Source organism: Pipistrellus hanaki (assembly GCF_964339955.1).
Source record: "Pipistrellus hanaki genome assembly, chromosome: 3".
Taxonomy (NCBI): Eukaryota; Metazoa; Chordata; class Mammalia; order Chiroptera; family Vespertilionidae; genus Pipistrellus; species Pipistrellus hanaki.
In genome coordinates, this window is record NC_140505.1 from 187,238,067 (window position 1) to 187,263,020 (window position 24,954).

General features: G+C 57.1%; 2 protein-coding genes across 2 annotated transcripts; one reads left to right on the forward strand and one right to left on the reverse strand.

Annotated features, from left to right (window-relative positions):
* Positions 1 to 1,396: 1,396 nt before the first annotated feature.
* SERHL2 (serine hydrolase like 2) lies at positions 1,397 to 15,038 on the forward strand (the record flags this gene model as incomplete). The annotated part of the gene is made up of 12 exons (XM_084878183.1): positions 1,397 to 1,489; positions 2,388 to 2,537; positions 2,635 to 2,748; positions 3,028 to 3,069; positions 3,669 to 3,688; positions 4,106 to 4,180; positions 6,232 to 6,344; positions 6,903 to 6,982; positions 10,644 to 10,678; positions 12,178 to 12,260; positions 14,025 to 14,121; positions 14,919 to 15,038. The coding sequence occupies exons 1-12, from the start codon at positions 1,486 to 1,488 to the stop codon at positions 15,036 to 15,038; spliced, it is 933 nt and encodes a 310-aa protein (XP_084734309.1). The 5' UTR covers positions 1,397 to 1,485.
* Positions 14,485 to 23,645, reverse strand: LOC311619591 (ribosomal RNA-processing protein 7 homolog A). The gene is made up of 7 exons (XM_084878187.1): positions 23,504 to 23,645; positions 20,824 to 20,966; positions 17,983 to 18,108; positions 17,046 to 17,163; positions 16,660 to 16,757; positions 16,100 to 16,298; positions 14,485 to 15,739 (listed from the first exon to the last, which is right to left on the reverse strand). The coding sequence occupies exons 1-7, from the start codon at positions 23,574 to 23,576 to the stop codon at positions 15,654 to 15,656; spliced, it is 843 nt and encodes a 280-aa protein (XP_084734313.1). The 5' UTR covers positions 23,577 to 23,645; the 3' UTR covers positions 14,485 to 15,653.
* Between the last annotated feature and the right edge of the window lie 1,309 nt (positions 23,646 to 24,954).

Here is a 24,954-nt window from a genome sequence, read left to right on the forward strand (position 1 = left end):
GTTGAAGGGGGGCATCTCGAGAATAAGTTGTTAACAGTGAATTATTTTGTGCATTTCTTATGGTCCTAGGAGCCTCATATACAGAATATAAACATATATTGTGACACATTTATGCATTTTAGTTCTCCATTACAGCAGTCTCCAACAGGGGGTCCATGAGGTCCAAAAGGTTGCCGACTGCTGCTTTATTGTGTTTTGAAACTTTACTTGCTATTTTTTTATATCACTTCATATCATTATTTTAAAATATATTTTTATTGATTTCAGAGAGGCAAGGTGAGGGACAGAGATAGAAATATCAATGATGATTGAGAATCATTGACTGGCTGCTTCCTGCACATCCCCCACTCGGGATCAAGGCCACAGCGAGGCATGTGTCCTTGACTGGTATCCAACCTGGGACCCTTCAGTCCGCAGGCTAACGCTCTAACCACTGAACCAAACCAGCCAGGGGCATATTATTGTTTTTAACAATTTCTTAGTGCTTCTTCCTCAGTAGGTCACCTGTCCTTTCATTCTTTTATTTTACTCTTTCATGGATGCCATGTTCTATGGAAGCCTGTTTACACCAAGTTAATGGGCCTTCAGGCTTCCTCCACGTGCATAGGAGTCACTTTTTCAATAAGAATTCTATGTCACTGGAGGCATCAGGATTTGAGAGATGCTTAGGTGGGGCGTGGCCAAAAGGAGATTGGGAGCCCCTGCTCTAGATCCTTCTCAGGCTCATGTCATTGTCTGTAACCCTTCCTCCTGGGGAGGAGTCCTCCAAGCCCTCATTGCATCCCTTCATCCCTTCAGCCCCACAACCAGTATTAAGGCTGGTTCTTGCCAGGCGCTGACTGCCAGGGCCCAGGCCGCGGTGGGAACGCGGTGCATCCCCGGTGGACGTTAAACAAAATCACCGCACACTCAGCCCTAAGGGGCAGGCCCATGAGGGTCAGGAGCTGCTTCCCCAGCTGCCTCTCCAGGTCCCATGCGGAGTCGACTGCCATGGGCTCAGCCCAGGGGCCGGGGTCCCATCACCCACGTGCCCAGCTGAGCCTTCTCCATTCCTGCTACGTGGCCTGGACGGAGCCCGGAATTTTGGAGGCCGCTGGCAATCCCGGGCTCTCCAGCCGCCCAGCTCACAGCCTCCCCGCGACCAGCGCAGTTTCCTACCGCGGGCGCCACACGGGACAGGCCGGCGAGCACGCGCCGCTCCAGAGCCGGGGCGGGTCGGGACCTAGAAGTGGGCCTGGGCGGGGCCGAGGACGGGGGCGGGGGCTATCAGGGAGGCGGGGCCTTACATCGAGGCGGGGCCTATCTCGTAGGCGTGGCTTGTTCGGTAGGCGGGGCATTTACCGGGCGGGGCCTATTCCGGAGGCGGGGCTTGTCCGGAGTCGGGGCGGGGCCGGGCGCCTGGGCCGGACCTGAAGAGGCATCGGTTCTCTGGGGAGCCACCTCTGGGCGTGAAGCGACGGCCGCCGCGGGATCAGGGACGCGACTATGGGTGAGGACACCCTGTCCGGGGCCCTTAGGCCGAGTGGGATGGGGAGGCCTCTCGCGCTGCACCCACCCACCCACTCACAGGGACCCGGAGGGCGGGAGGGGGGTTCGCCGCCCTCCCTCGCGTCCCATCTCCCAGCCCGGCCGGCGGGGTGGTTGGTGGGCGGACCCGGGTCCCCGTCAGACAGTGAAGCTCCCGGGAGTCCAGGGGCGGCAGGACCCCCAGCCCCGGGGGAGGGCACAGGGTGCAGGGGCCGCCCCGGGCGGCGGAGAAGGCGGCAGCGGCGGGCGGTGAGCGCGGGTCCTGCCCTGCAGCCTGGCTCCAGCTCTCCCTCCTGTGACCTTGGGCATGGGCTGCACCTGCCCTGCCTCAGTTTCCCGGTCTGCGGAGGGAGGGTTCTCAACATGAAGAACCAACCTTAATATTTGTGTGGCTGAACGGATGAATGTCCAACTTACGGGGAAGATGTGGGCGATGGGCCCCTTCATCTTACCTGAGCTCAGTAAAGACCCAGGAAATGTTGCCCATTATTATTATTATTATCATTATTATATTATTACTGTTTATTCCGGTTTCCAGAAATATACACCGAGGCTGGGTTTTCATAACTTTGCCCTAGGTTGCACAGGCAGCAAGTGGCAGAGCCCAGAGCTAGCCAACCCCCAGACTATTCTAGAAAGTTCTGTGGTGAAGCCGTTCCAAGGTTTTCCTCAATCAGTGACCCAGTTCTTATCATCCCTGCCTCTGGGGTCCCCACGCCCACCTCTGGGTCCCCACCTCGGGGCCCCTCCCTGTCACCTCAGGGGCCAGCACAGGAGTCCTGGGTATCACGGGGGTGAGGGGCTGTGCCCAGACCAAGGGCTCAGAGTGGGGCTCCAGGACTGAGCTCATGTTCCTTCAGGTCTGTTCTCCGAGCTGAAGATGGCTGTGCCCTGGGGCCACATCGCCGCCAAAGCCTGGGGCTCCCCGAAGGGCACCCCGGTTCTCTGCCTGCACGGCTGGCTGCACAATGCCAACACCTTCGACACACTCATCCCTCTCCTCCCAAGAGGTGGGCTGGGCAGGAGGGGGCCAGGGGCAGCGCTGGGGGGAGTGAGCAGGAGAGAAGCCGAGCCAGACACCTCTCCGCCCTCTTCCCTCCATCCCAGACTTTTACTACGTGGCCATGGACTTCGGGGGTCACGGGCTCTCCTCCCATTACAGCCCAGGTCTTCCCTATCACTATCAAAACTTCGTGGGTGAGATCCGGAGGGTCTCGGCAGGTGAGTAAGGGGCAGTGTGTGTTGGGGAGCAGGGGCACCCCCTCTCACTGGGGAGTGAGTGTGGCAGTCAGGAAGCAAGGCTGGCCTGGGGGTGACCTGTGTCAGGCCCCAGCTCTGCCCGGATCCATGGTGACAGGGAAGCTGGAGGAGGCAGGCAGGAGGGCGCACTTCCTCCTGAGGGTCCCTCCCTGCAGTGCAGCCTGGTCTCCTGAGGGGGCGGACCAGGAGCTGGGACAGAGGTGGGGAAGGCTGGCCCCAGACCTGGCTCTGTGCTTTCAGCCTTGAAATGGGATCGCTTTTCCATCATGGGCCACAGTTTTGGTGAGTACACTGGCCTGGACCCGCTGGGCGCCTGCGGTGGGCTGCTGGGCCGGGGGGGGGGGGGGGGGGGGGGGTTGGTACTCTGGGCCCTTTGCCCTGCACTTCTGGGAACTTCAAGGGAAATGAAGGGGTTCACTCAACATTGACCTTTGGATCTGTGGCCTTTGGGCTCAGGCACATATGGCCCCATAGGCAGTTGTCTCCCAATTTCAAAAAATATATTCTTATTGATTTCAGAAAGGGAGAGAGATAGAAATGTCAATGACAGAGAATCATTGATCAGCGGCCCCCTACACGCTCCCCCTCTCCCTCTTCCACTGGGGATCGAACCCAGGCATGTGCCCTGACTGGGAATGGAACCCTGACCTCCGGGTTCATAGGTCAACAACCAACCACTGAGCCATGCCGGCTGGGCAGCTGTCTCCCAGTTTGATGAGGGAGCACGGACCCTGGGTGGTCAGGTCTGATGAAGGCTGGTCCCAGGTGGGAGCCCAAGTTTGACAGCAAACACCGGCCCTCTCACGGGTGGGAGGGGCTGGAGGAAGCTGTGCGGGTGTGATTGCTGGGCAGCACCAGCCCACTGCCCTTTTGTCTCCTAGGTGGCACGGTGGGCGGAATGGTGAGTAGAAGGCTTTGCAGTGACCACCTCGGCCACCCTGGCTGCTCCTCCAAGTGGGGTGGGGAGAGCAGGAGGCGAAGAAGTTACCTGGCACAGGAAGGGCCCCTTGGGGTCACCAGTTATGAACCGTTTGTTAGCTATGCCAGCTGGCTTTGTAGATTCCAGCAGGAATCACTTGGCCAAACAAGAACCTAGGACACAGCCACCCCCGGGGCTTGGAACTGGGAGCTGGGTGCGGACTGGTTGGGCAGGGGAGAAGGTGCCCTGAGGGATATAGCTCTGGTTCTGTCTGGCCTCTCGGTCAGCAGCCTTGCCCCAGCCTGAGAGACGTTTCAGAAAACACCAGGGAAAAGTATGAGTCCCTCTCCCTTCCAGTTCCTCTCCTCCTCATTCTCCCCTTTTTGTGTCGCACCATAGTTTGGCTGCATGTTCCCCGAGATGGTGGATAAACTTATCTTGCTGGATTCAACCCCTTTTTTACTGGAGTCTAATGTAAGAACGGGGCCGTCACGGGGGACCCAGGTCCCAGGTCGGGCCCTGGGCACTGTCTCCTTTGGTGGGTAGCAGGGAGGTGGGGTGGGGGAGTGGCAGAGGGTAGATAAGAGGAGTCCACCTCTACCTCCCTCTCTCTCTTTCTCTCTCTTTCACACACACACACACACACACACACACACACACACAATGGAGCTATGCTGCAACACTGCTTCTGGTGGGGAGGAAAAGGAACATGGTGACCTTTGTTATTAGATTTGGAAACCCCATATACATCCTGGGATCTGCAAATGCCTGGTCAGCCCCACAAAGGTTGGGACAGAGCAGGAGCCGTGGGTGAGGAAGCTCTGGGACACACCTGCTGGCCAGCCCGCTGTGCTCACACTCAGCCAAATGCCTGTGTGCCCTGACACAGGACGCAGCAGCCCGGGGTGTGCACTGAGGGGGAATGTGTTGACCCCTCCGCCAATGCCACCAGTGACAGCAGCCAGTGCTGACCTGCACAGATCCCACCGCCACCATCTGAGCCCTGACCTGCATCTTACATTAGACTCCAGTAAAAAAGGGGTTGAATCCAGCAAGATAAGTTTATCCACCATCTCGGGGAACATGCAGCCAAACTATGGTGCGACACAAAAAGGGGAGAATGAGGAGGAGAGGAACTGGAAGGGAGAGGGACTCATACTTTTCCCTGGTGTTTTCTGAAACGTCTCTCAGGCTGGGGCAAGGCTGCTGACCGAGAGGCCAGACAGAACCAGAGCTATATCCCTCAGGGCACCTTCTCCCCTGCCCAACCAGTCCGCACCCAGCTCACAGTTCCAAGCCCCGGGGGTGGCTGTGTCCTAGGTTCTTGTTTGGCCAAGTGATTCCTGCTGGAATCTACAAGTGAATGCCTGCTGTGTGTCCCTGGGCAGTCCCTTCACCTCGCTGGGCCTCAGTGTCCTCAACTGTTCACAAGGAGGAGGGTGGGCCCTGGCCATGTGACTCGGTTGGGTGGAGCATCAGTGCATACACGGAGGCGGAGGGCATCGTGGCCAGTGGCTCCGAGCCCTGGGGGCACCCTGCAGCTCTGACATTGCTCTGCTCTGAGGGCTCTGCTTCGGCTGTGGCACAGCTCCTTGGTCAGCTCCAGTGTGCTTGTCCGCTAAGTGACCATAAACCCCATAAGGCAGAGGTCCTCAAACTTTTTAAAGTGGGGGCCAGATCACGGTCCCTCAGAGAGCTGGAGGGCCGGACTATATGAACTACTAATTCCTACTGTAACACCTCGGCTGCGCTCACTGCCCAAAAAACCTGGCGGGCCGGATCAGACTCCTCTGCAGGCCACATGTGGCCCGCGGGCCGTAGTTTGAAGACCCCTGCCATAAGGGCAGGAACCATGGTGTCCTTGCTATCGCCAACACCCATCCGGCACAGCCAGTGCTCAGGGAGCGTTCGTTCTGAACCCTGAGGGCCCATGAGATGGGTGGCTGTGCTCTTGCTGTTTGATCTGCTCCGCCTGCTGAGAACATAGACCCGGTGCCCGGGCTGCTGAACGCTTGTCCTCCTGTACTCAGAGTTACCCCTCTCCCCACTGCTACTCCAGGCCCTTCCCAGGGTGAGCTGGGAGGGAAAGGGCTACACTCAGGGGCAAGCTGAAAAACCCTGAGCTCCATTTCCAACACCCCATGCCCCACCGCCGCCAGTCTCCCACCGCCACCATTTGGTGACAGCAGTTCTGAACCAGATCATTCCCACCACTGGCTGGTTCCTGCCTTATGGCCCTTTACCTGAGATGTTCCCTCCATTGTCCAAGCTGCCCCTCCAGCTGTCATCGGAACCGAGGTCCTCCTCTCCCCACCCCGTCCCCACCACAGGCAGCTGGGCCAGTGTGGCCAGGCCGGCAGCTGCCCTGGGTCCAGGACTCACTAGCAGGCCGGTCCTGCGCACACCCACACTGGGTCAGAAGGCATCCCCAGGGGCTGCTGAGGGCAGAGCCTGGGCTGGGGGTACAGGGGTACAGGCCCTTCGCCTCCATGGGGGGTGCTGCCCAGAGAACCCTGAATATTTAGGAGCTGGAGAACCTGCTGACCTACAGGCGGAAGGCGCTAGAGCACACCCTGCTGCTGGAGCAGGCCGCCAAGGAGCCCTCGCGGGTGCTCAGCCCGGAGGAGATGCTGCAGAGGTGGGTGCCATGGGTGCCATGGTGCCATAGGGAGACGGGTTGGGAAACCAATGGGAGGACATGGAGGGAGCCAATCCCGGGGCCAGAGGAAGGAGCTTCAGTGGCAAGTGCACACCAAGCCTGCTTCTCCCTGTGCCCACTGGGCCCTCAGGCTCCCTGGCACCATTGCAACTGCATCCGCCTCTCATCCTCCCCTGCACAGCGACGCCCCGCTCTCCCCTTGCACCTCTGCTCCCCCTGCGCCCTCCCCGACCTGTCCTGGCACCTGGCTCACTGCCCTCCTCCTCTGGGCCTCAGCCAGATGGCACTTCCTCTGGCAGCCTGTCCTGACCCCTGCGCCTGCAGGGCCGGCACATCTGTGCCTCCAGCACCTGTCCGTGCAGGGGCGGCAGGGCCCCGGGAATATTGGGTGTCTGAGGAATGGGAACACACACCCCCACGGAGGTGAACACGCCCTGCAGCCACCTGCGTCCTTGGGGGTGGCCTCCCTTTCCCTGCCCTCTCTCCTTCCCATCACCCCTCCTGACCCAAGGCAGCCAGCAGCCTCCGTCCCCCCAGGTTCCTGAAGAATAACAGTCACGTGGGCGAGCAGTGCGGGAAGCTGCTGCTGCAGCGGGGAGCCACCCAGGTGCCCACAGGTAAGCGCTCACCGCCCCAGCCGCTCCCGGGCACTGCTCCTGGCGAGGAGCCATGGTGACTGAGCTTGTCTTGGACCAGGCGTGTTCCTGGGTGCTGTGGGAATAGGATCTCGTTACTCCCCCACTGCCCTCTGCTCAGCCTGTTGGGAGCAGGAGAAACTGAGGCTGGAAAGGCGCAGGGGCTTGTGCCGTGACACAGAGCGGCTCACCCGAGGCCGCTCCTGCGGGGCATGGGCGGGCGTCTCGGGTGGTGGGTGCCCGTGTCCGAGGCCAGGCTTTGAGGGTGTCCTGGGGCTGAGTGGCTTCAACAGGTTTCCAAACGGAGAATGGAGATGATGCAGCGCCGGCCCGCGTTGTCTGCTTCCCGCGAAGATCCTTCAGGAAACTGCTCGGACACCCGGGACTGGATTGGAAAGTTTGTAAGGACCCTCTGAGAAAAGCGATGTGAGCGAGCGGAAGGCGCCTGCCTTTTACCCAATTCTGACTTAGGGGAGACTCAGGGGAGTGAAGGTGGCGCCCCTGACTGTTCCTTGGCCTTCCCAAACCAGTCTGTGCACGTGCAGGTCCGGGTGTTTACTGGAATCCTCACGCTTCACCCGCGGGTGCCCTTGCCTAGAGGACAGTGTAAGCACATGTGTCCGTCCAACATCACTCGCCCACTAATCATATCTTCCACGAAAATCCCAATGAAGGCTAAGCAGGCGGGCGATCGAGGCTGCAGGGCTGCTGTCATCAGGCCGGCCCTTAGCCCTCCCCCACAGTGACGCTGTCCATGTGATGGAGTCATCTGCTCATCCGTGGTGCAGGGGCTGCTGGTCAGCCTGGAGGAAACCTTTCTGGAGAACTTTGTGTCCACACGAGCCAGCTGAATGGGACTCCAGTTTACAAATACTGAGTGGCCAAGAAGCAAAGCCCTGGGTGCTGGGCAAGTTGGGGAGTTAATTGGCTGCTGGGGGTGAGGGCTATGGAACTGGCCCAGCCCATTGTTCTTATGGGAGGAACTGGGGCCCAGTCTGGCCAGAATTTTCAGTTGCTCAAGAGAAGCCAGAGGCCTGTTCCCTTGTATTCTTTTCCAGAAATTGCAGAAACCAGAGGTCAAACGGACTGGAAAGGACCCGGCATAGTCTGACCTCGGCCTCCAGTCTGACCTGCTGGGGGATGATCAGTTGCCGTTTGAGCCTCTGCCTGGAACCTCCCTGCAGATCCTCCTGGAAAGAGGGAGCCGAGGGCAGAGGGCCCGGGCCAGCTCCCTGAGGTGCCCACACAGATGCAAGGCCCGGAGGGGCCCCGGGAGCAGAAGTGGGCTAATCGGGAGTATGGAGCCGATTAGGCCAGGCCAGGGTCACGTGCAGTGATGAGCACAGACGCTGACCCGGGAGATGGGGGAGGAGGAAAAGAGGACGGTGGAGTGGCAGTTGCTGGATCATGGTGTTGGGAGCAGCCCCTCACAGGGGTCGTGGCCTTTGGGTTAACCTAAAAGAAGACCGAGCAAGTTAACGGATGCCGGGCGTACAGGGTGGGGACATTGGGGGAGCTACTCCCATCTCCCCCAGCACCCCAGTCCTGATACCCTGACAGGCCCCATCTGTCCTGGAGCAGGGCAGGGGACTGGGATGCCTCCATCACTGGACCTGACCTGTGAACTCTGTGTTCACAGCCTAGGGCTGCTCTTACCAATTCCACAGACTGGGTGGCTTACCTCTCAGGTCTGGAGGCCAGAAACCCAAGGTCAAGTGCTGGCAGGGCTGTGACAGACTGTGCCCCAAGCCTGTGGGAGAAGCAGGGGGCTGTGAGCAGGGGGAGGGCGGGTCCCTGGCTACCTTCTTATCTGCCTTCTGCCTGGGATGGCCTAGGCCTCTGGGAACAGCGGCAGGGATTGGCCTGAAGGGGAGAACCCAGCTCTGGTTCCCTAGTGACCGCAGCCCCCGCCCACCGACTGCGTGGCCCTGGGGTTCCAAGCAGGGTTGGTTTTGCTGTGTAGTTTGAACCCCCAAATTTGGCCGGGAGGGGATTTTGAACAGGTTGTTCATGTATGGAACAGAAAGGTTTTGTGTAAAAATGGAGTTCCCAGTTCCTGTTGAAAATGGGAAGACCTGGCAGCATTGTGCGTTTCCATGGCAGCAGCTGGCCCACGTGAGTGGCACTGCTGGCCAGTCCGCGAGCTTGGCCTGGGCAGGCCCTGCGAGGGCGGGAGTGGGTTGAAAGGTTTTCTGAGGTTTATTCTCTTACCTTGGAACTTGGGCCTCCTTAGCAGTCAGAAGCCTCTGCCCAGGCCTGCTGGCTGGGGTGGGGACACTCCCAGGCCCCCTGGTCCTGTCTGCTCCCAGCAGCCTTGCTGCCTCCTGCCCCAGCCCAGGGCTGCAGCAGGGACCTCAGGCCCCTTCGCTTGCAGATGAGGAAACTGAGGCCAGAGAGGGAGGGCCCAGGGCATCCTTCCCACTTCAGATGCTCACACGAGGCTGTCGCCTGTACTCCGACCAGCTGGCTAGAACTGGCGTTCCCTCACCTTCAGGTTCAATAATTTCCGGAATGGCTCAGAGCTCAGGAAAATGTTTGCCCACCCCGGGTTCACTGGAAAGGTCACAGCCCAGGCCCGGTCAGATGGCAGCTGCGCGGGGCAGGGCTGGGGCTCACAGACCTGCCTCCTCCTGCACCTGCGCTGCTCCTGGGCCTGCCTCTCGGGTCAGGTGCTGAGCTCCAAGGGCCTGTGTGGAGGTTTCACCCCACAGGCCGGACTGACTAACTGGATCCCCAGCCTCCCTGCTCCCCGGAGCCCGGCTTCATCTTTCAGGGACCCTCCCTCCTGTTACCCAGGAAACTCCAGGGCGGGCCTTGTCAGGAACGGGGCTCACAGACCACATATCAGGACAAAAGAGGCTCCTCACAGAGTTTAGTTTATTTGCTGTCTAAACCACCACAGGAAGTTCTACAACGGGGTGGGTACTGATGGATGATGCATTCATGGGTCGATTGATTTTTTAGTTTTTGAAAAATTAATTTTAGAGAGAGGGGAAGGAGACCAACATTGATTTCTTGTTCCACTTATGCATTCATCGGTTGGTCCTTGTATGTGCCCTGAGCGGGGATCAAATCCACAAACTTGGCAAAACCAGACAACCTCTAACCAGCTGAGCTACCCTACCCGGCCCTCCCTGCAGCCATTTCTCCAGGGGACGTTGCCAGGTGCGGCTTGGCCAGGCATCCGCCCTCCTGGTGAGGACGAGCTGCCCACCTTCGGGATTGCGGCCGAGAACCCGGGCTCGGCCTGGAGCCGGGACCACTCACCAACCTCTGGGCCCCTCCAACCTTCCTTTGGGCTCCATTTCTCTTGGACGAGGGGCGGTGATGGTTCACTGTGGGGACGTCTTGGTGTGTGAAGACCCGCAGGGTCACTGAACGTCCTCGGAGGCTCTGAGGCCAGGAGGGAGTTGTTCCTACGTCCATCCTCTGTGCTACCCCCCGAGGTGCCAGGGAGGCACCGGGCAACCACGTGGCTCGCGGTCCAGTGGTGGACGAGCTCTGCCCCAGCTGAACCCTAAGGGGCGGTTGGGGTGGTCCCTGCCAGGCCAGGCTGAAGGAGTGAGCCCTGGCGGGAGGGCCAGGCTCCCAGGGCAGAGGGGCGAGGCCGCCCCCATGACGGCACCATCTGCTTCCCTCCCAGGCCTGGTGCTGAACAGAGACTGGAGGATCACCCTGGTGAGTGCCCTGCCCTCCCTTCCCGCTCTGGCGGCCTCTGGGGTGAGATGCCACAGCACAGCATCTATCCCGGCAGCCATTTGTACCAACACCACTCAGCGGCATCAAGTCAACTCCTGATGCCAGGCAGCCATCACTCCCAGCATCGCCATCTCCCCGTGTGCCCTCCTTCCCCAGGAGCCACGCCTGCCCCCAGCACCGAACCACGTGCTGTCCGTGGAGTCAGCGGGTGTGGCCTGGGTCTGGCTCATTCACTGAGATCAGTTCTCCGGGTTACCGTGTTGTACCTGTCAGGGCGTGTTCCTTTATGGCTGAGAATGCCCCCTCACGGCCACTCCTCCACCCGGGAGGGCACGGGCTGCTGGTGGGAAGCACCAGGCTGCCTAGGTCCGGAGAGCAGGAAGTGCTGGCAGGCCTGAGTGCCGGGTCAGAGGTGGGCAGGGCTGTCAGAGGCCAGCAGGGACTGGGCATCGAGGGGACTCCTGCACTGGGTCTCAAGCCAACGTCTCAGGCAACTGTCTGAGCAGGCAGGTGGGCCGCGCTACCAGAGCCCAGGGCCAGGCTGTGGGGGCAGCACTGAGGGCAGCCTGTGCCCAGGAAAGGCAGGGTGTGGGGCCACCCCCGAGACCTCCAATCTAGGCCCAGGAGGCCGACCTCTCTGCCTCACAGGGCTACACCCGGCTGTGAGTCCTGGAAACCGCCTGGATGGGCAGCCGCGAGCCCACAGAGATTTCGGGGAAGAGCCTGCGGCCTTTGCAGAGGCCTGTCGGGAAGGCGTGTGGTTGGGCCCTGGGTAGGTGGGTGAGATGCCCACCAAGCTCCCTGGGCCCTCAGGAGGCAGGTCTCACACCCACAGCAGAGCCCGGTGCCCGGCCAGGGGGTCAGTGGGTCTGAGTGTCGTCCCAGGCAATGAAGGGTCACTATCAGATTCCTGGTCGGGGTGTATATACAGGTTGGAGAATTGATCCCTGGGTTGGGGTGCGTATGGGAGGCAACCCATTGGTCTTTCTCTCACACACTGCTGTTTCTCTCTTAATTTAAAACATATTTTTAAAAAAATATTTTCATTGATTTTAGAGAGGAAGGCAGAGGGAGAGATAGAAACATCAATGAGAGAATTACTGACCATCTGCCACCTGCACACCCACACTGGGGATTAAGTCAGTAACCTGGGCTTGTGCCCTTGACTAGATTCAAACCCGGGACCCTTCAAGTCCCCAAGGGAACAGTCTGTACACTGAGCTATACTGGCTAGAGCAATTACAAAAATATGTATTTTTTAATGCGTGCTGGTGTGGGTCAATGGTTGAGTCCAGCCAGAAGATCGGGGTTTGATTCCCTACAGGGCACACGCCTGAGGGAGGTTGTTGATCAATGATCCTCTTTCATCGCTGGTGTTTCTCTCCTCTCCTCTCTGAAATCAATGACAATATATGTGAAAGAGGAAAACCTCCTCGGTGAGGATCAGAAATGACTCACTGTGGCTCCTGTCTCTGCAGCCAGAGCACACCTTCGACTTCACCAGCAAGGAGCTGTGTGTGCACGCCATCAAGAAGCTGCAGGCCCAGGTCCTCCTCATCAGGTAAGTCTGAGCCCAGCAGCCACACAGTGAGCGAGGGAACCTGCAGGTCTCCCAGGGAGAGGTCCCAGCCCCCACTGCCCAGGCGGGGGAAGCCCTGGGCAGCTGGTGCCTGGCAGGAAGGCCTTCCAACAGGTGACTGTGGAGGGCACCCCAACCCTGCAGCACCTGGGCCCCTCCCTTCCCAGGCCTCTGCTGCCCCTCCTGTCTGCCTTTCTCCCCCAGCCCGCACCTCAGGGTCTCACCGCTGGATCATCCTTTAATGTGGCCTAGATGCCACCCCCACTCACACTGCAGTCCTGCACCGCCCACGCCCAAGGCAGGATCTGTGACCCATGGACACCTGTCTCTGGTGCCCAGCACAGGCTCTACATAGCACCCACTCAGACACGCAGTCACACCCTGCACACCCGCCAGGGGGGCTACTCTCACCTGAGCCAGTGTGGTGGGCAGGATGGCCAGAGCCCCAGCCCTGAGTGATGGGGCTGTCCAGTGGTGGGGCCACACTGGCAGTCTGGCGTCTCTCAAGCAGTTACCACAGGGCCCTCTGGCTGGACAGTCGCACTCCAGGTGCAAGTCCCAGTGAGGCCCACACTGGTGCATGATGGTGTAGATTCCTCATGACCACCCTGAGGTGGGTAGGCCCCAATGTCCCCCGAAAGCCAGCTATTTCTGCCCTAAAAAGGAAGCACTTAGGGGAGAGGAGGTAAGGGGGAAGAGTTCAACCAAAGGACTTATGTGCATGCAGATAAGCCTAAACAGTGGTCATGGACAACACGGGGTGGGGGGATACGTGCGGAGGGGTTTGGGATGGAAATGGGAGGATGAGGACAATTATATCATACCATAATCAATCAATCAATCAATCAAAGAAAGCACTGATACATGCCAGAGCACAGAAGGACCCTGAAAACATTGGGCTCCATGGAAGCCAGCGCGAGTCCACACCACTGAACTCCCCTCCCCCACAAGCCCAGGCAGGGAAAGGGGCAGCACATCGGCTAGACCTGCAGTGTGTGTGGGAGGACACAGGCTGGGATTTCTTTTGAGGTGATGACAATGCTCTAAAATTGACTGCTGGTGGTTGCACATATGAAGTTATTTATTTATCTTTTAAATATATTTTATTGATTTTTCACAGAGAGGAAGAGAGAGGGATAGAGAGCGAGAAACATCGATGAGAGAGAATCATAGATCACCTGCCTCCTGCACACCCCCCACTGGGAATGTGCCCACAACCAAGGTACATGCCGTTGCCTGGAATCGAACCCGGGACCTTTCAGTCCGCAGGCCGACGCTCTATCCACTGAGTCAAACCGGTCCTGGCTGAAGTTATTTAAAATGGGTGAAATTATCTCTGTAAAGACTCTTTTTTTTTTAAAAAAGAAAGCCTGGCCAGTGTAGTTTAGTGGTTGAGCATCAACCCATGTACCAATGTTTGCCAGTTTGATTCCCCCTCAGGGCACATACCCAGAGATGGATCCCCAGTAAAGATGCAGGAGGCAGCTAATTGATATTTCCCTCTATCTAAAAATCAATTAAAAGAAAGAAAAATTGAGGACTCAAGCCATTCACTGGCACCACAATCACTGGCTGTGACACGGGCAAACTGGGACTTCTAGTGCGGGTGGGTACTGAGTCCCTGAATCTTGACTTAAACTTGAACTCAATGGCACCCAGCTGTGGACAAGGGGGAGGGTACCAGGCCAGGGTGCAGGGCACTGCTGGAAGCGCACCAGAGATGAGCCCTGGTTCCTTGCTTTCCAGAGCAACCGAAGGATATTTTGACGTGAGGAGAGAGAAGGACTCTGACAAGGGGCCGCTGCTTTTCATGACTGACACGCTGAAATCCGCCCTGGGAGAGGTAGGTGTGGGGCTCAGGGGGGCTGGGGTGAGAGGGCATCATGCCCTCTGCGCTCCGCCATGCTACCTCTTCCTTTGATACCAGAGAGGAAGGGAAAGGGATGGAAGCATTAATGATGAGAATCATTGACCAGCTGCTTCCTGCCCACCCCCAACTGGCGATTGAGCCTGCAACCCCGGTGTATGCCCTTGACTGGAATTGAACCTGGGACCCTTCAGTCCACAGGCCGATAGTCTACCCACTGAGAGAAGCCAGCTTTCCTGCACGGGGGCCCCTGGTCTGGCTCAGCACCAGGTCCACCAGGTGACCCTCTGGGACTCCCAGCTGTGCTCACATGTACATCGGCACCGCATAGACTGTTACTGGCAGACTCTCCCGATTTTATTGTCCTCACACCCGCCGGGCATCCCCGTTTCCTAAGGTCCCAATGGGAACAGATGACCAGTCCCCTCATTGGGTGCTGGCTGCAGGTGGGGGTGGGCCCCCAAGCAGGAGGCTGGGCCTTGTGCTGTGACTGCCCCTGGGGAGCACCGGGCAGGAAACGGTTGTCACTCCCCCACGCACACCTGACCCCGGAAACGGGAAGCCTGTGGGTGGCTGGGTGGCCAGCGGCGGCTCCCTCCCAGCAGGAGCAGCGTGTGAAAAGCCGCTGGTTCTTCTCCCAGGCGGGCCTGAATCACCCAGGGTCACTTTGAACCACCTCAGGGAGGCCGTAGACCCCAGGAAAGCCCCAGCAGAGGGGCCCTGGGAGCCCCCACTCTGGGCCACCCCTCACCACCTGTCCCCTCCCTTCCCAGCGGTTCCAGTATGTGGAAGTTCCAGGCAACCACTACGTCCACATGAACCAACCGGATCACGTGGCCAGTGTCATTGGCTCCTTCTTACAGAGCGGGAACAGGATCCCAGCCAGACTGTAGCCCTGGGCCTCGGGCCACCGAGACCTTGTGCTCACCACTCTCCACCAGACACCCAGCCCCAGGGTCCCAGCCAGACCAGGCACGATGGGGCCAGACCTCACTGGTATTAGGCAGCATGAGCTGGCAGAGCAGAGGTGTGGGGTGAGATTTGTCTCCAACATTTGTGAGTTCTAAGGGGAGACGGTGTGTGGATCCGGGCTGTCTGTGTTGTGGCTGGAAAGCGCAGGGAGCTGGGAGAGCAGGAAGGGCTGGAGAGGCCGCTGCCAGCAGCTCATGCAGCCTCTGCTGTGCCCCCTACATCAATAAATTGTTCTTTTCTCTCTTGCTGCCTCTGAGGCGTTCACGGGGGCGGGACGGGGCGACTGAGGGGTAAGGGGCGAACATGGCGGACACTTAGCTTTTGGCGGAAGATCCGGACCGTCTGAGAGGAGACAGGAGCAGAAGGAACCACTTCCTGGGCCGGTGGCTCCTGAGAGCCAAGTCCTCCTGCATGGCTGGCTCCCCGGCTGCAGGCTTGAAGCTGTCTGAGGGGGGGCAGCTTCTGGGCCCGGGCAGTCTGGAAGCCTCCAGGCCTTCGTGTCCTCACTGGCCACCCCACCACCCTGACCGTGCGGCTCAGTAGGGACGGAATTTGCGCTGGGCCCGCATCAGCTCAATCCTCTGCTTGTCCTCCTCGAACTTCTTGCGCAGCTGCGCTAGATCTGTGGCGCGAGAGGGAGGGGGAACAGCCAAAATCAGACATGCCCCTGGGAGCTGCACCCCATTGCCCCGCAAGAGCCCGCCTGGCCACACCCACACTCTCCACAGCAGCCTCTGCACCCGAGGCCCCCCTCCTGCAGTCTGGCTGTGGGTCCTACACCCAGGTGCCTCCACTGCTCTAAGTAACCCAGAGCACCCCACAGCGACCTCTAGGGACCAAAGTGGAACCCGCACACAAGTGCTGCTGGCTGGGATCCAAACCCAAAGCTGTTGGGAACCTTGGGGGACAGGCCTTGCCCAGGCAGCTGGGGCTCAAGGCTCCTGGCCTAAGGGTTGGCCGAGGGGCTGGGGCGCGCCCTTACGCTCCATCTTGGTCTCGCGGTGCTGCCAGGCGTAGAAGTTGAGCAGCTCCTTGCGGGCGCGCTTCCGCTTCTCCCTCTCCAGCACCCGCAGGCTGGCCGCCTCCGTCCGGGGCAGCACGGGCCGCCTGCCGCGGCGTGTCACCTTCACCCAGCCCTCACCGTCCGGGACCCCTTCCTCTTCCTTGGCCTTAGCTTCCTCCTGCAAGCACATGACCCTGTGATGGCACCGGGGACCCGCCTGAGGCAAGGGAGCCTGTTGGGAAGAACCTGGGCACCCAAGGGCACCTGCTGCCCACTCCACCACAGCAGTGTGGGTGCCTGAATTGGGGGGTGGGGGTAGACCTGCCAATGCTGCTGCCTCCTCCAGCCTCAGACTGTCCCCTCTGCAGACCTAGCGACTAGACGCCAGCAGATGAGGAGAGCAAGACTCAGCAGGGAAAGGGGCGTCTAGACTCCCTTGGTGACCAGGTCAGCGGCCTCCCCACCCCCTCAGGAGCCCCCCGCACCCATGGCACCGCCTTCCCCACAGCACCAGTGAGGTGCGGCCCCGGGAAGCCCACCTCGGCCATCTTCCTGTCGTACGCCTCCATGAATGTGTCCACTTCCACTCGCAGGGCCTCCGGGTCCAGCACGGAGTCTGTGTAGTCACTGATCCACTCTGAGGGCGGGAGCCAGGCAGCCTCCTCAGGCGCCTGCGGGCCACCCAGGACCGCCCGCCAGCTGGCTCCTCGCACACGGGCCACAGGGACGGAGACTGGCCAGCGTTTGGCGGGGAAGGCTCTGGTGGTCACAAGCTGGGCCCCCCCCCGTGCCCACCCAGTGCCAGGCTCAGGCCTCCCACACGCAGCTCTCAGGGCAAGTGAACACAGCGACGCTGCCTCACAAGGACCCCCACCCACCCACCCAGGGCCCGGGAAGGGGTACCCCATCCCCCGGCAGCACTGACTGTGAATGCCGCTCTTCACGGGGCGACTCTCTGTGGAGACCAGCAAAGGGCCCTTCAGGGCTAAGGCAGCCGACACCCCATTCGGCTTCCGGAACACCACGTAGGCCACCTGGAAGCCCTGGAGGGAGGGAGACGTCACCGCGCTGGGCCTTCCCGGTCTCCCACCACTCACGCCCGGCACGTGGGATGGCCCTGCCCTCAGCCTGACTTGTCACTGGGCCAGCGGAGATGTGCAGGGCTGTCCCTGACCATGAAGATGACCAGGAGGTTGTCCTAATCCACAGGCAGGATGGCCGTGTGCCAGTTACCCGCCTGAGCCCCTGTTTACCCACCTGTGCCCCTAGGTATCAGACTGAGCTCCTAGTTACCCACCTGAGCCCATAGTTATCCGCCTGTGCCCCTAGTTACCCACTATGTAACCCCTAGTTACCTACTTGAGCCCTTAGTTATCCGCCTGTGCCCCTAGTTACCCACTGTGTAACCCCAAGTTACCCCGCCTGAGCCCCTAGTTCCCCACTGTGCTCTTTCCCAACAGGCCGTTCTCCCATTATGGGAGGAACTTGGGGACCAGCGTGCTGACCCCAGGCCAGGAACGGACAGACACACAGGGCGCGGACTAGTTCCAATTCCACTGCAGCAGGGGGCGTGTGCCCCAGGCCACAGGGACATGACAGTGGGGCTTAGGGAGGCCCTCAGGCCGGGCGCAGAGATGGACCCTGGGCTTTCAGGACCCTGGAAAGAGGCAGCAGGAAGCTAAAGGAAGTGGCAAGCCTGGGGTAAGGAATGGAGCGGTCTACCTGCCAGCCCTCCTGGGCCACATGCCTGGCCTAGAGCCACAGGGCAGGCCCTGAAAGTCCACTGCCACCCAGCTTCACCGTCCCCTCAGGGGGACACTGCCCCCTGCCCCCATGCTGCAGACCCAGGAACGGAGGCTCACCGGAACAGGCTTGGGGTGAAAAAACTTCGACTTTGGCTCCTTGGCACTCTCGGTGAGCTCAGGCTTCCCCTGCAATTCCACGGACTGGACGGGGCCACAGGGGGAGAGGAGGCAGGCCAGGCACTCCTGAGGCGGAGGGAGCAGTGTGAGGGCTGCAGGCCCTTCCCGGAGCCTCCCTCCCCCTGGAGATCCGGGCTCCCATGTCTGCCCCAGCCGGGGACACGCAGGGAGGGTCGGGGCAAGCCCCGGCCTCAGCACGGAGGTTAAAATCCTCTCTTCCCAGGGCCCGAGACAAAACCTAGTCAATTGACACGTTAAACCCGGGGGGTATGAAGCCACCCGCCACTGGCCAGGGCCTCAGGAGGGGGGAGACAGAATTCAGGCGTAAGCTTTCTGGCTTTGTGACAGGATCCTGTGGGAGCATATGCCCCCAACGCATGGCTTTCTCACCAAAGTGAAGGGATTTCTCACTTGGAAAGTACCTCTTGCCGAAGATTAGCCTTTCCTATCAATTTCTCTGGGTAATGAGACCGAAAGAAGAATTAGGATCTAAGTTTCTTTTTAAAATTACTAGGAACCCTGGCCAACTAGCTCAGTTGGTTAGAGCATCGTCCTAATCTGCTAAGGTTGCAGGTTCGATGTGGGTCAGGGCACATCAAGAATCAACCCCTGCGCCAAAACTAGTTTGGCTCAGTGGATAGAGCGTTGGCCTGCGGACTGACAGGTCCCAGGTTTGATTTCTGGTTAAGGGCATGTACGTTGGTTGCGGGCACGTCCCCAGTAGTTGGTGTGCAAGAGGCAGCTGATGGATGTTTCGAACTCTCTATCCCTCCTTCTTCCTCTGTAAAAAATAAATTAAAAAAGGAAAAAAAAAAGAGCCGAAACCGGTTTGGCTCAGCAGTAGAGCGTCGGTCTGCGGACTGAAAGGTCCCAGGTTCGATTCCAGTCAAGGGCATGTACATTGGTTGTGGGCACATCCCCAGAAGGGGGTGTGCAAGAGGCAGCTGGTTGATGTTTCTCTCTCATCGACGTTTCTGGCTATCTCTCTCCCTTTCTCTCTGTAAGAAAAATCAATAAAATATATTAAAAAAAAAAAGAAAGAAAGAAAAAAAAAGAATCAACCCCGGGGAGGGAGGGGGATGGGATAACTTAAAAAAAGAAAAAAGTCAATTCCCGCTGTAACTGGTTTGGCTCAGTGGATAGAGCATCAGCCTGCGGACTGAAGGGCCCAGGTTTGATTCTGGTCAAGGCATGAACCTTGGTTGCAGGCACATCCCTGATAGAGGGTGTGCAGGAGGCAGCTGATCGATGTTTCTCTGTCATCAATGTTTCTAACTCTCTATCTCTCTTACTTCCTCTCTGTAAAAAATCATTAAAATATACATATTTTTAAGAAAGAATCAACTCCCTTTTCCTCTCTCTAAAATCAATAAATAAATGTTTTAAGTGTAAAAAAAAAAAAAAGATTATTGCAACAATAGGTGGGGCATTTTTGGTGTAACACCTAGCATTCTGATTTTATGAGTCAACCAAGTAAGTTTTACTGCCTCAATTCACCTTTTAAAAACAGAGTGAAACCTGTGCTGCTGAAATCAGGATGATGGTTAGCCTGGGTTGGGGGCAGGGAAAGGGGGGACGATGACAAGGGATCTCTGGGTGCGAGTGATGCTGCTTCTGTTTAGCCTCAGTAAAGGCTAAAAATGACACCCTCTCCTTTTCATGATTTTTTTTCTCTCTTTAGTTATAATAGTTTAGCCGGGCCAGCATGGCTCAGTGGTTGAGCATTGACCTATGAACCAGGAGGTCATTGTTCTATTCCCAGGGCACATGCTGGGGGGTGTGGGTTTGATCCCCAGTGTGGGGTGTGCATGAGACAGCCAATAGATGATTCTCTCCCATCATTGATGTTTCTATCTCTCCCTCTCCTTTCATGTGTGCAATCAGTAAAAAAAAAAATAAAAAAAAAATACATTTAAAACTGTAATCGTGCCGAAACCGGTTTGGCTCAATGGACAGAGCATCGGCTTGGGGACTGAAGGGTCCCGGGTTCGATTCCGGTCAAGGGCATGTACCTTGGTTGCGGGCATATCCCCAGTAGGGGGTGTGCAAGAGGCAGCGGATCGATGACTCTCATCGATGTTTCTAACTATCTCTCTCCCTTCCTCTCTGTATAAAATCAATAAAATATATTAAAAAAAAAAACACAAAAAACTGTAATCGTTTAGAAACTAATTTCTTTTTTGAAACAGTTTCTCTCCTGCAAAGTTATATAATACTAAGTTTACCAACTTTGTGGAGAAAAAATAGACATGTCTAGATAGATTTAAAAGTAATTTTATTTTCTTACATTTTTCCTATGGACATGTACTGTTTTTATAACCAGGGTAAAACAGCATGCAGCTGAAATAATTCTAAGTAATAAAAAATTTTGGGCTCCTCAGCATTAATATTTTTAAAAAACACCCCTTTAAGCCAGACTTGTGTGGCTCAGTGGTTGAGCATCGACCCATAAACTAGGTCATAGTTCATTTCCCAGTGAGGGCACATGCCCAGGCTGCAGACTCCTCCTGTGGGGAGTGCAGGAGGCAGACAATCAATGATTCTCTCTCATCACTGATGCTCCTGTCCCTCTCTTCCTCTCCCTTCCTCTCTGAAATCAATAAAAATGGATCGTTAAAAAGCAATTTTCCTGTCAGGAGAGAGGCTGCCCTCTGGATTCCTGCCCTTGGGGCTTCAGTTAGCTGTCTCCATCTCACCACTAAGGCCTTGGTGGGGGCAGTGAAGCATAGCTCTGCCTAGAGCCCCGCCCCAGCCGCAGCTGCCTCCCAGATACCAGCTCACCTCGGTGCAGTAAGGGGGCACATTGAGGACAAAGAGGGTCCTCTTCTGAGGCCAGGAAGACTTGGTGCCTTCTCGGACTCTGTGCTCTCTCACGTACAGGTAATGGGAAGCCTTCTGCTTTTCGGAGAACTTGATCGGAATGGCTGGAAGGAAAACGGGGCAGGAAAGGATGACATGCAAGTCAGAATCAGGCTGCCCCTTTCTAGTCCCATCTGCCTGTCCACCCACCCCCCATCCTTCCCTGAGCCCTTCCTCTAGGCAAGCCCTGTGCCAGGAGCTTCAGTCTACCACAGTAGGCAGCCAGGAATCTGCCCAGAGCCCCTCTGCCCCCGAGCTAATGGAGGAGACAATGGTCACAGGTGGGGAGTGAAGCAAGAGGAAATTTGTTGCTGCTGCTCATGAGGTAAACACTGAACCCCCTGTGGCTGGAGGTCCACCTGAGGCCTTTTCTCACTCCCTACACCCCCCCCTCCCCCCCCCCCCCCCCCCCCGCAGTTGGCAGGCCACTCTGGCCTTCCCTCTGTTCCTCACATACCTGTACCCTTTACCTGAAAGAGAACCCTCCCTTTCCGCCTGTTCTGCAAGTTTTCACTTCACTCCCTGCAGGAGTCCCACCTGCCAGGTGAGACCCACCTGCTCCGCGCCTCCACAGCTTCTCCTACGGCCCTATCTCTGCGTTCGGAGGGTTATCTGGATAATCGCTCATATTCCCGCACATTTTAGTTCTCACAAAATTAGGGACTGGTTTCTGTCCCTCCCACCACCTTCTACAGAGCAGGGGGCTCGGAGGCGGCTGCAGCCCTGCAGGCAGCAGCTCCCGGGGCGATGGGGAGACAGTGAACAAGCAGACACCGAGGCTGCTCCCATAGGGAAGAAATGGGAGGCAGTTCTGGGGAGGGAGGGTATGTATGGGAGGGGGGAGCAAGGGTAAAATATATACACAGATAATAATTTAATTTTAAAAATTAATTAAAAAACTGAAAATGGAACTCCCATTTGACCCAGTAATACCACTCCTAGGATTATATCCCAAGAAACTAGAAACACCAATCAGAAAGGATATATGCACCCCTATGTTCATAGCAGCACAATCTACAATAGCTAGGATATGGAAACAGCCTAGGTGCCTGTCAGCAGATGATTGGATCAAAAAACTATGGCACATCTACACAATGGAATACTGTGCTGCCATAAAAAAGAAGGAATTCTCATCATTTGCAGCAACCTGGATGGAATTGGAGAACATCATGCTGAGTGAAATAAGCCAGTCAATGAAAGAGAAACACCACATGACCTCACTCATTTGTGGATGATAAAGAACATTATAAACTGATGAACCCAAAGATAGATATAGAGACAGTAAAGCAACAAGCAGACTGTCAAATTACAGCAGGTAGGGTAGGGAGATCTGGGGGAGATAAGAGATCAACCGAAGGACTTGTATACATGCATATAAGTACAACCAATGGACACAAAACTCTGGGGGGGGCAATGGTAAAATATGTACACAGATAATAATTTAATTAAAAAATTAAATAAAAAAAAGAGAAAGAAACAGGAGGCAGAACAGGGTGCCGGTGGCAGAGGCCTTGGGAACCATCCTGAAGGCTTCTTGAAGGAAGGGAATGGCACAGGGCGTGCGGGTGGGCAGCAGCCAGGGCACAGCTGATGGAGGAACCCGGAGAAGGGGCCCCAGCCAGAGCACAATCCCTGAGGTGGGAAGGGCTTGCTGCCTCGGGGGCACAGAAAGCCCGAGCTAAAGTCACGTCAGGCCCGAGGTCACAGGTGGGGAGTGAAGGAGGCAGACATTCAATGATTCTCTCTCATCACTGGTGCTTCTGTCCCTCTCTTCCTCCCCTTCAATGGTAAAAGTTTGAGTTTTGCTTTAAGCCTAACGTTAGCCATTGGAGAGATTGGGGGGTGGGGGTGACTAGAGGTGAGAGTGTGAAGCAAAGTCTGACTGAAGTCTGACTTAGCCCCGGCCGGTTTGGCTCAGTGGTAGGGCTTCCACCCGCACACCCAGAGGTTGTGGGTCCAACTCCCAGTGCGGGGCACATGCGGGGGGAAACGGGCTGCAGGCTGATCCCCTAAGGAGCGTGCGAGAAACAGCACATCAATGTTTCTGTCTCCCTTCCCCTCTCTCTAAAAACCAATATAAACATCTTAAAAACAGAGAGAAACACTTACAGATCGGAGAACAGACTGGAGGCTGCCTGAAGGGAGGGGCTGGGGCACAGACCCGCCCGGTGAGAGCTGAGCGGCCGGGAGCAGCCGTGCTCCCCCAGGGGGAAGGGGTGGACACGCCCCGAGGGGCAGTGGGGACAGTGGGGTCCCCCAGGGGGGCGCCGGCCAAAGCGGGCTCCTCCCGGGAGAGTCTGCAGGGAGCCACGTGGGCCTCACGACCTGCCAGCCACCGCGACCCTGAGCCCAGTCTGGGCAAAGCCTGGCTGTGCCCGGCCCCTCACCTGACCGGAGGCCCCGCACACGCCACTCGGCTCCTCACCCGCCCCGCCGCCCCCCATCCGCCTCTGGGCCCCCCTCCCGCCCCGCGGCCCCCCTCCCGCCCCGCCGCCGCCCCTCTCCCGCCCCGCCGCCGCCCCTCTCCCGCCCCGCGGTCCCTCACCCGCCCCGCCGCCCCTCACTTGCCCCGCGGCCCCCCACTTGTTAAGCTGCCCCTCACCTGAGTAACCCGGGGGGCTCGGAATCCCCTCTTCGGTGTCCCGCGCCGCACGCTTCCTCCTGCGCGCCACCATCTTGCCGACCGGAAACCGCGGGGCTGCTGGGAGTTGTAGTTGGGAGCTGGAAGCTGCGTGTTTCCATGACAACGACGCTGCGTGGGGTTCTTGGGCCACTTCCTTTCTCGCTCAGAATAATCAGAATATAAGATAAATGTGCGAGTAAATGAAGGGGTGGTCGGGTGGTTCAACCGGGGTGTGATCTCTCTCTCATCATTGATGTTTTTCTCTCTCCCTTCCTCTCTGAAATCTATCTATCTATCTATAGCACAGTTTTTAATTTTGATGAATATTTTTGTAGATAACCAATTGCCTTTGAAATATTTTATTTTATTTTAAGGAATATGAACATTTTCAATTTTTAAAAAATTGATTTTGGAGAAGGGAGAGAAATTTCGATATGAGAGAGAAACATCAATCTGTTGCCTCCCGCATGCACCCCAACCAGGGATTGAACTGACAACCTGGGTATGTGCCTTGACTGGGAATCAAACCAGCGACTTTTTTTTTTTAATTGATTTTTTACAGAGGGGAAGGAAGAGGGATAGAGAGTTAGAAACATCGATGAGAGAGAAGCATCACACACTGGGGATGTGCCTGCAACCAAGATACATGCCCTTGACTGGAATCCAACATGGGACCTTTCAGTCTGCAGGCCAATGCTCTATCCACTGAGCCAAACCGGTTTCGGCAAACCAGCAACTTTTCGTTGCGACACTTATCCAACTTAATCATACCTGCCGGAGGTGAACCATTTATTGAAAATATGATTCTTTCCCCACTGAACTATCTGGGCACGCTAGTTGAAAAGTACATGATCAGATAGATGAGGCATTATTTCTGGACTCTCCATTCTATCCCATCCATCTATCTATATACCTTTTTAAATTTTAAAATGGACTTTTTAGAGGGAGAGAAACATTGATTTGTTGTTCCACCTATCAGTGCACCCATTGGCTGATTCCGGTATGTGCCCTGACCAGGATTAAACCCAAAACATTGGCAGATTGGGATGACACTCGGACCAACTGAGCCCCCGGGCCAGGGCTGATCTATATTTCCATCCTTACCCTACACCACAGTCTTCATTACTGCAGCTTTGTGGTTTAAGGTCTGAACTCAGAAGTATGAGTCCTTCAACTCACTTCAAGACTGTTCTGGGCCAAAACCAGTTTGGCTCAGTGGATACAGCGTGGGCCTGTGGACTGAAAGGTCACGGGTTCGATTCTGGTCAAGGGCATGTACCTTGGTTGCGGGATTTGCAAGAGGCAGCTGGTCGATGATTCTCTTTCATCAATGTTTCTAACTCTCTATTCCTCTCTCTTCCTCTCTGTAAAAAATCAATAAAATACATATTAAAAAAAAAAGACTGTTTTGGTTACTAGCTTTCGACAAT

Coding starts and splice junctions, on each gene's coding strand:
- LOC311619591 (XM_084878187.1), bottom strand. CDS start 23,576: ATGGTGGCGCGCAGGAGGAAGCGTGCGGCGCGGGACACCGAAGAGGGG. Junction 17,164..17,982: donor TTCACCCCAAGCCTGTTCCG/GTGAGCCTCCGT, acceptor CCCTCCCTCCAG/GGCTTCCAGGTGGCCTACGT. Junction 15,740..16,099: donor CCGCGAGACCAAGATGGAGC/GTAAGGGCGCGC, acceptor CTCGCGCCACAG/ATCTAGCGCAGCTGCGCAAG.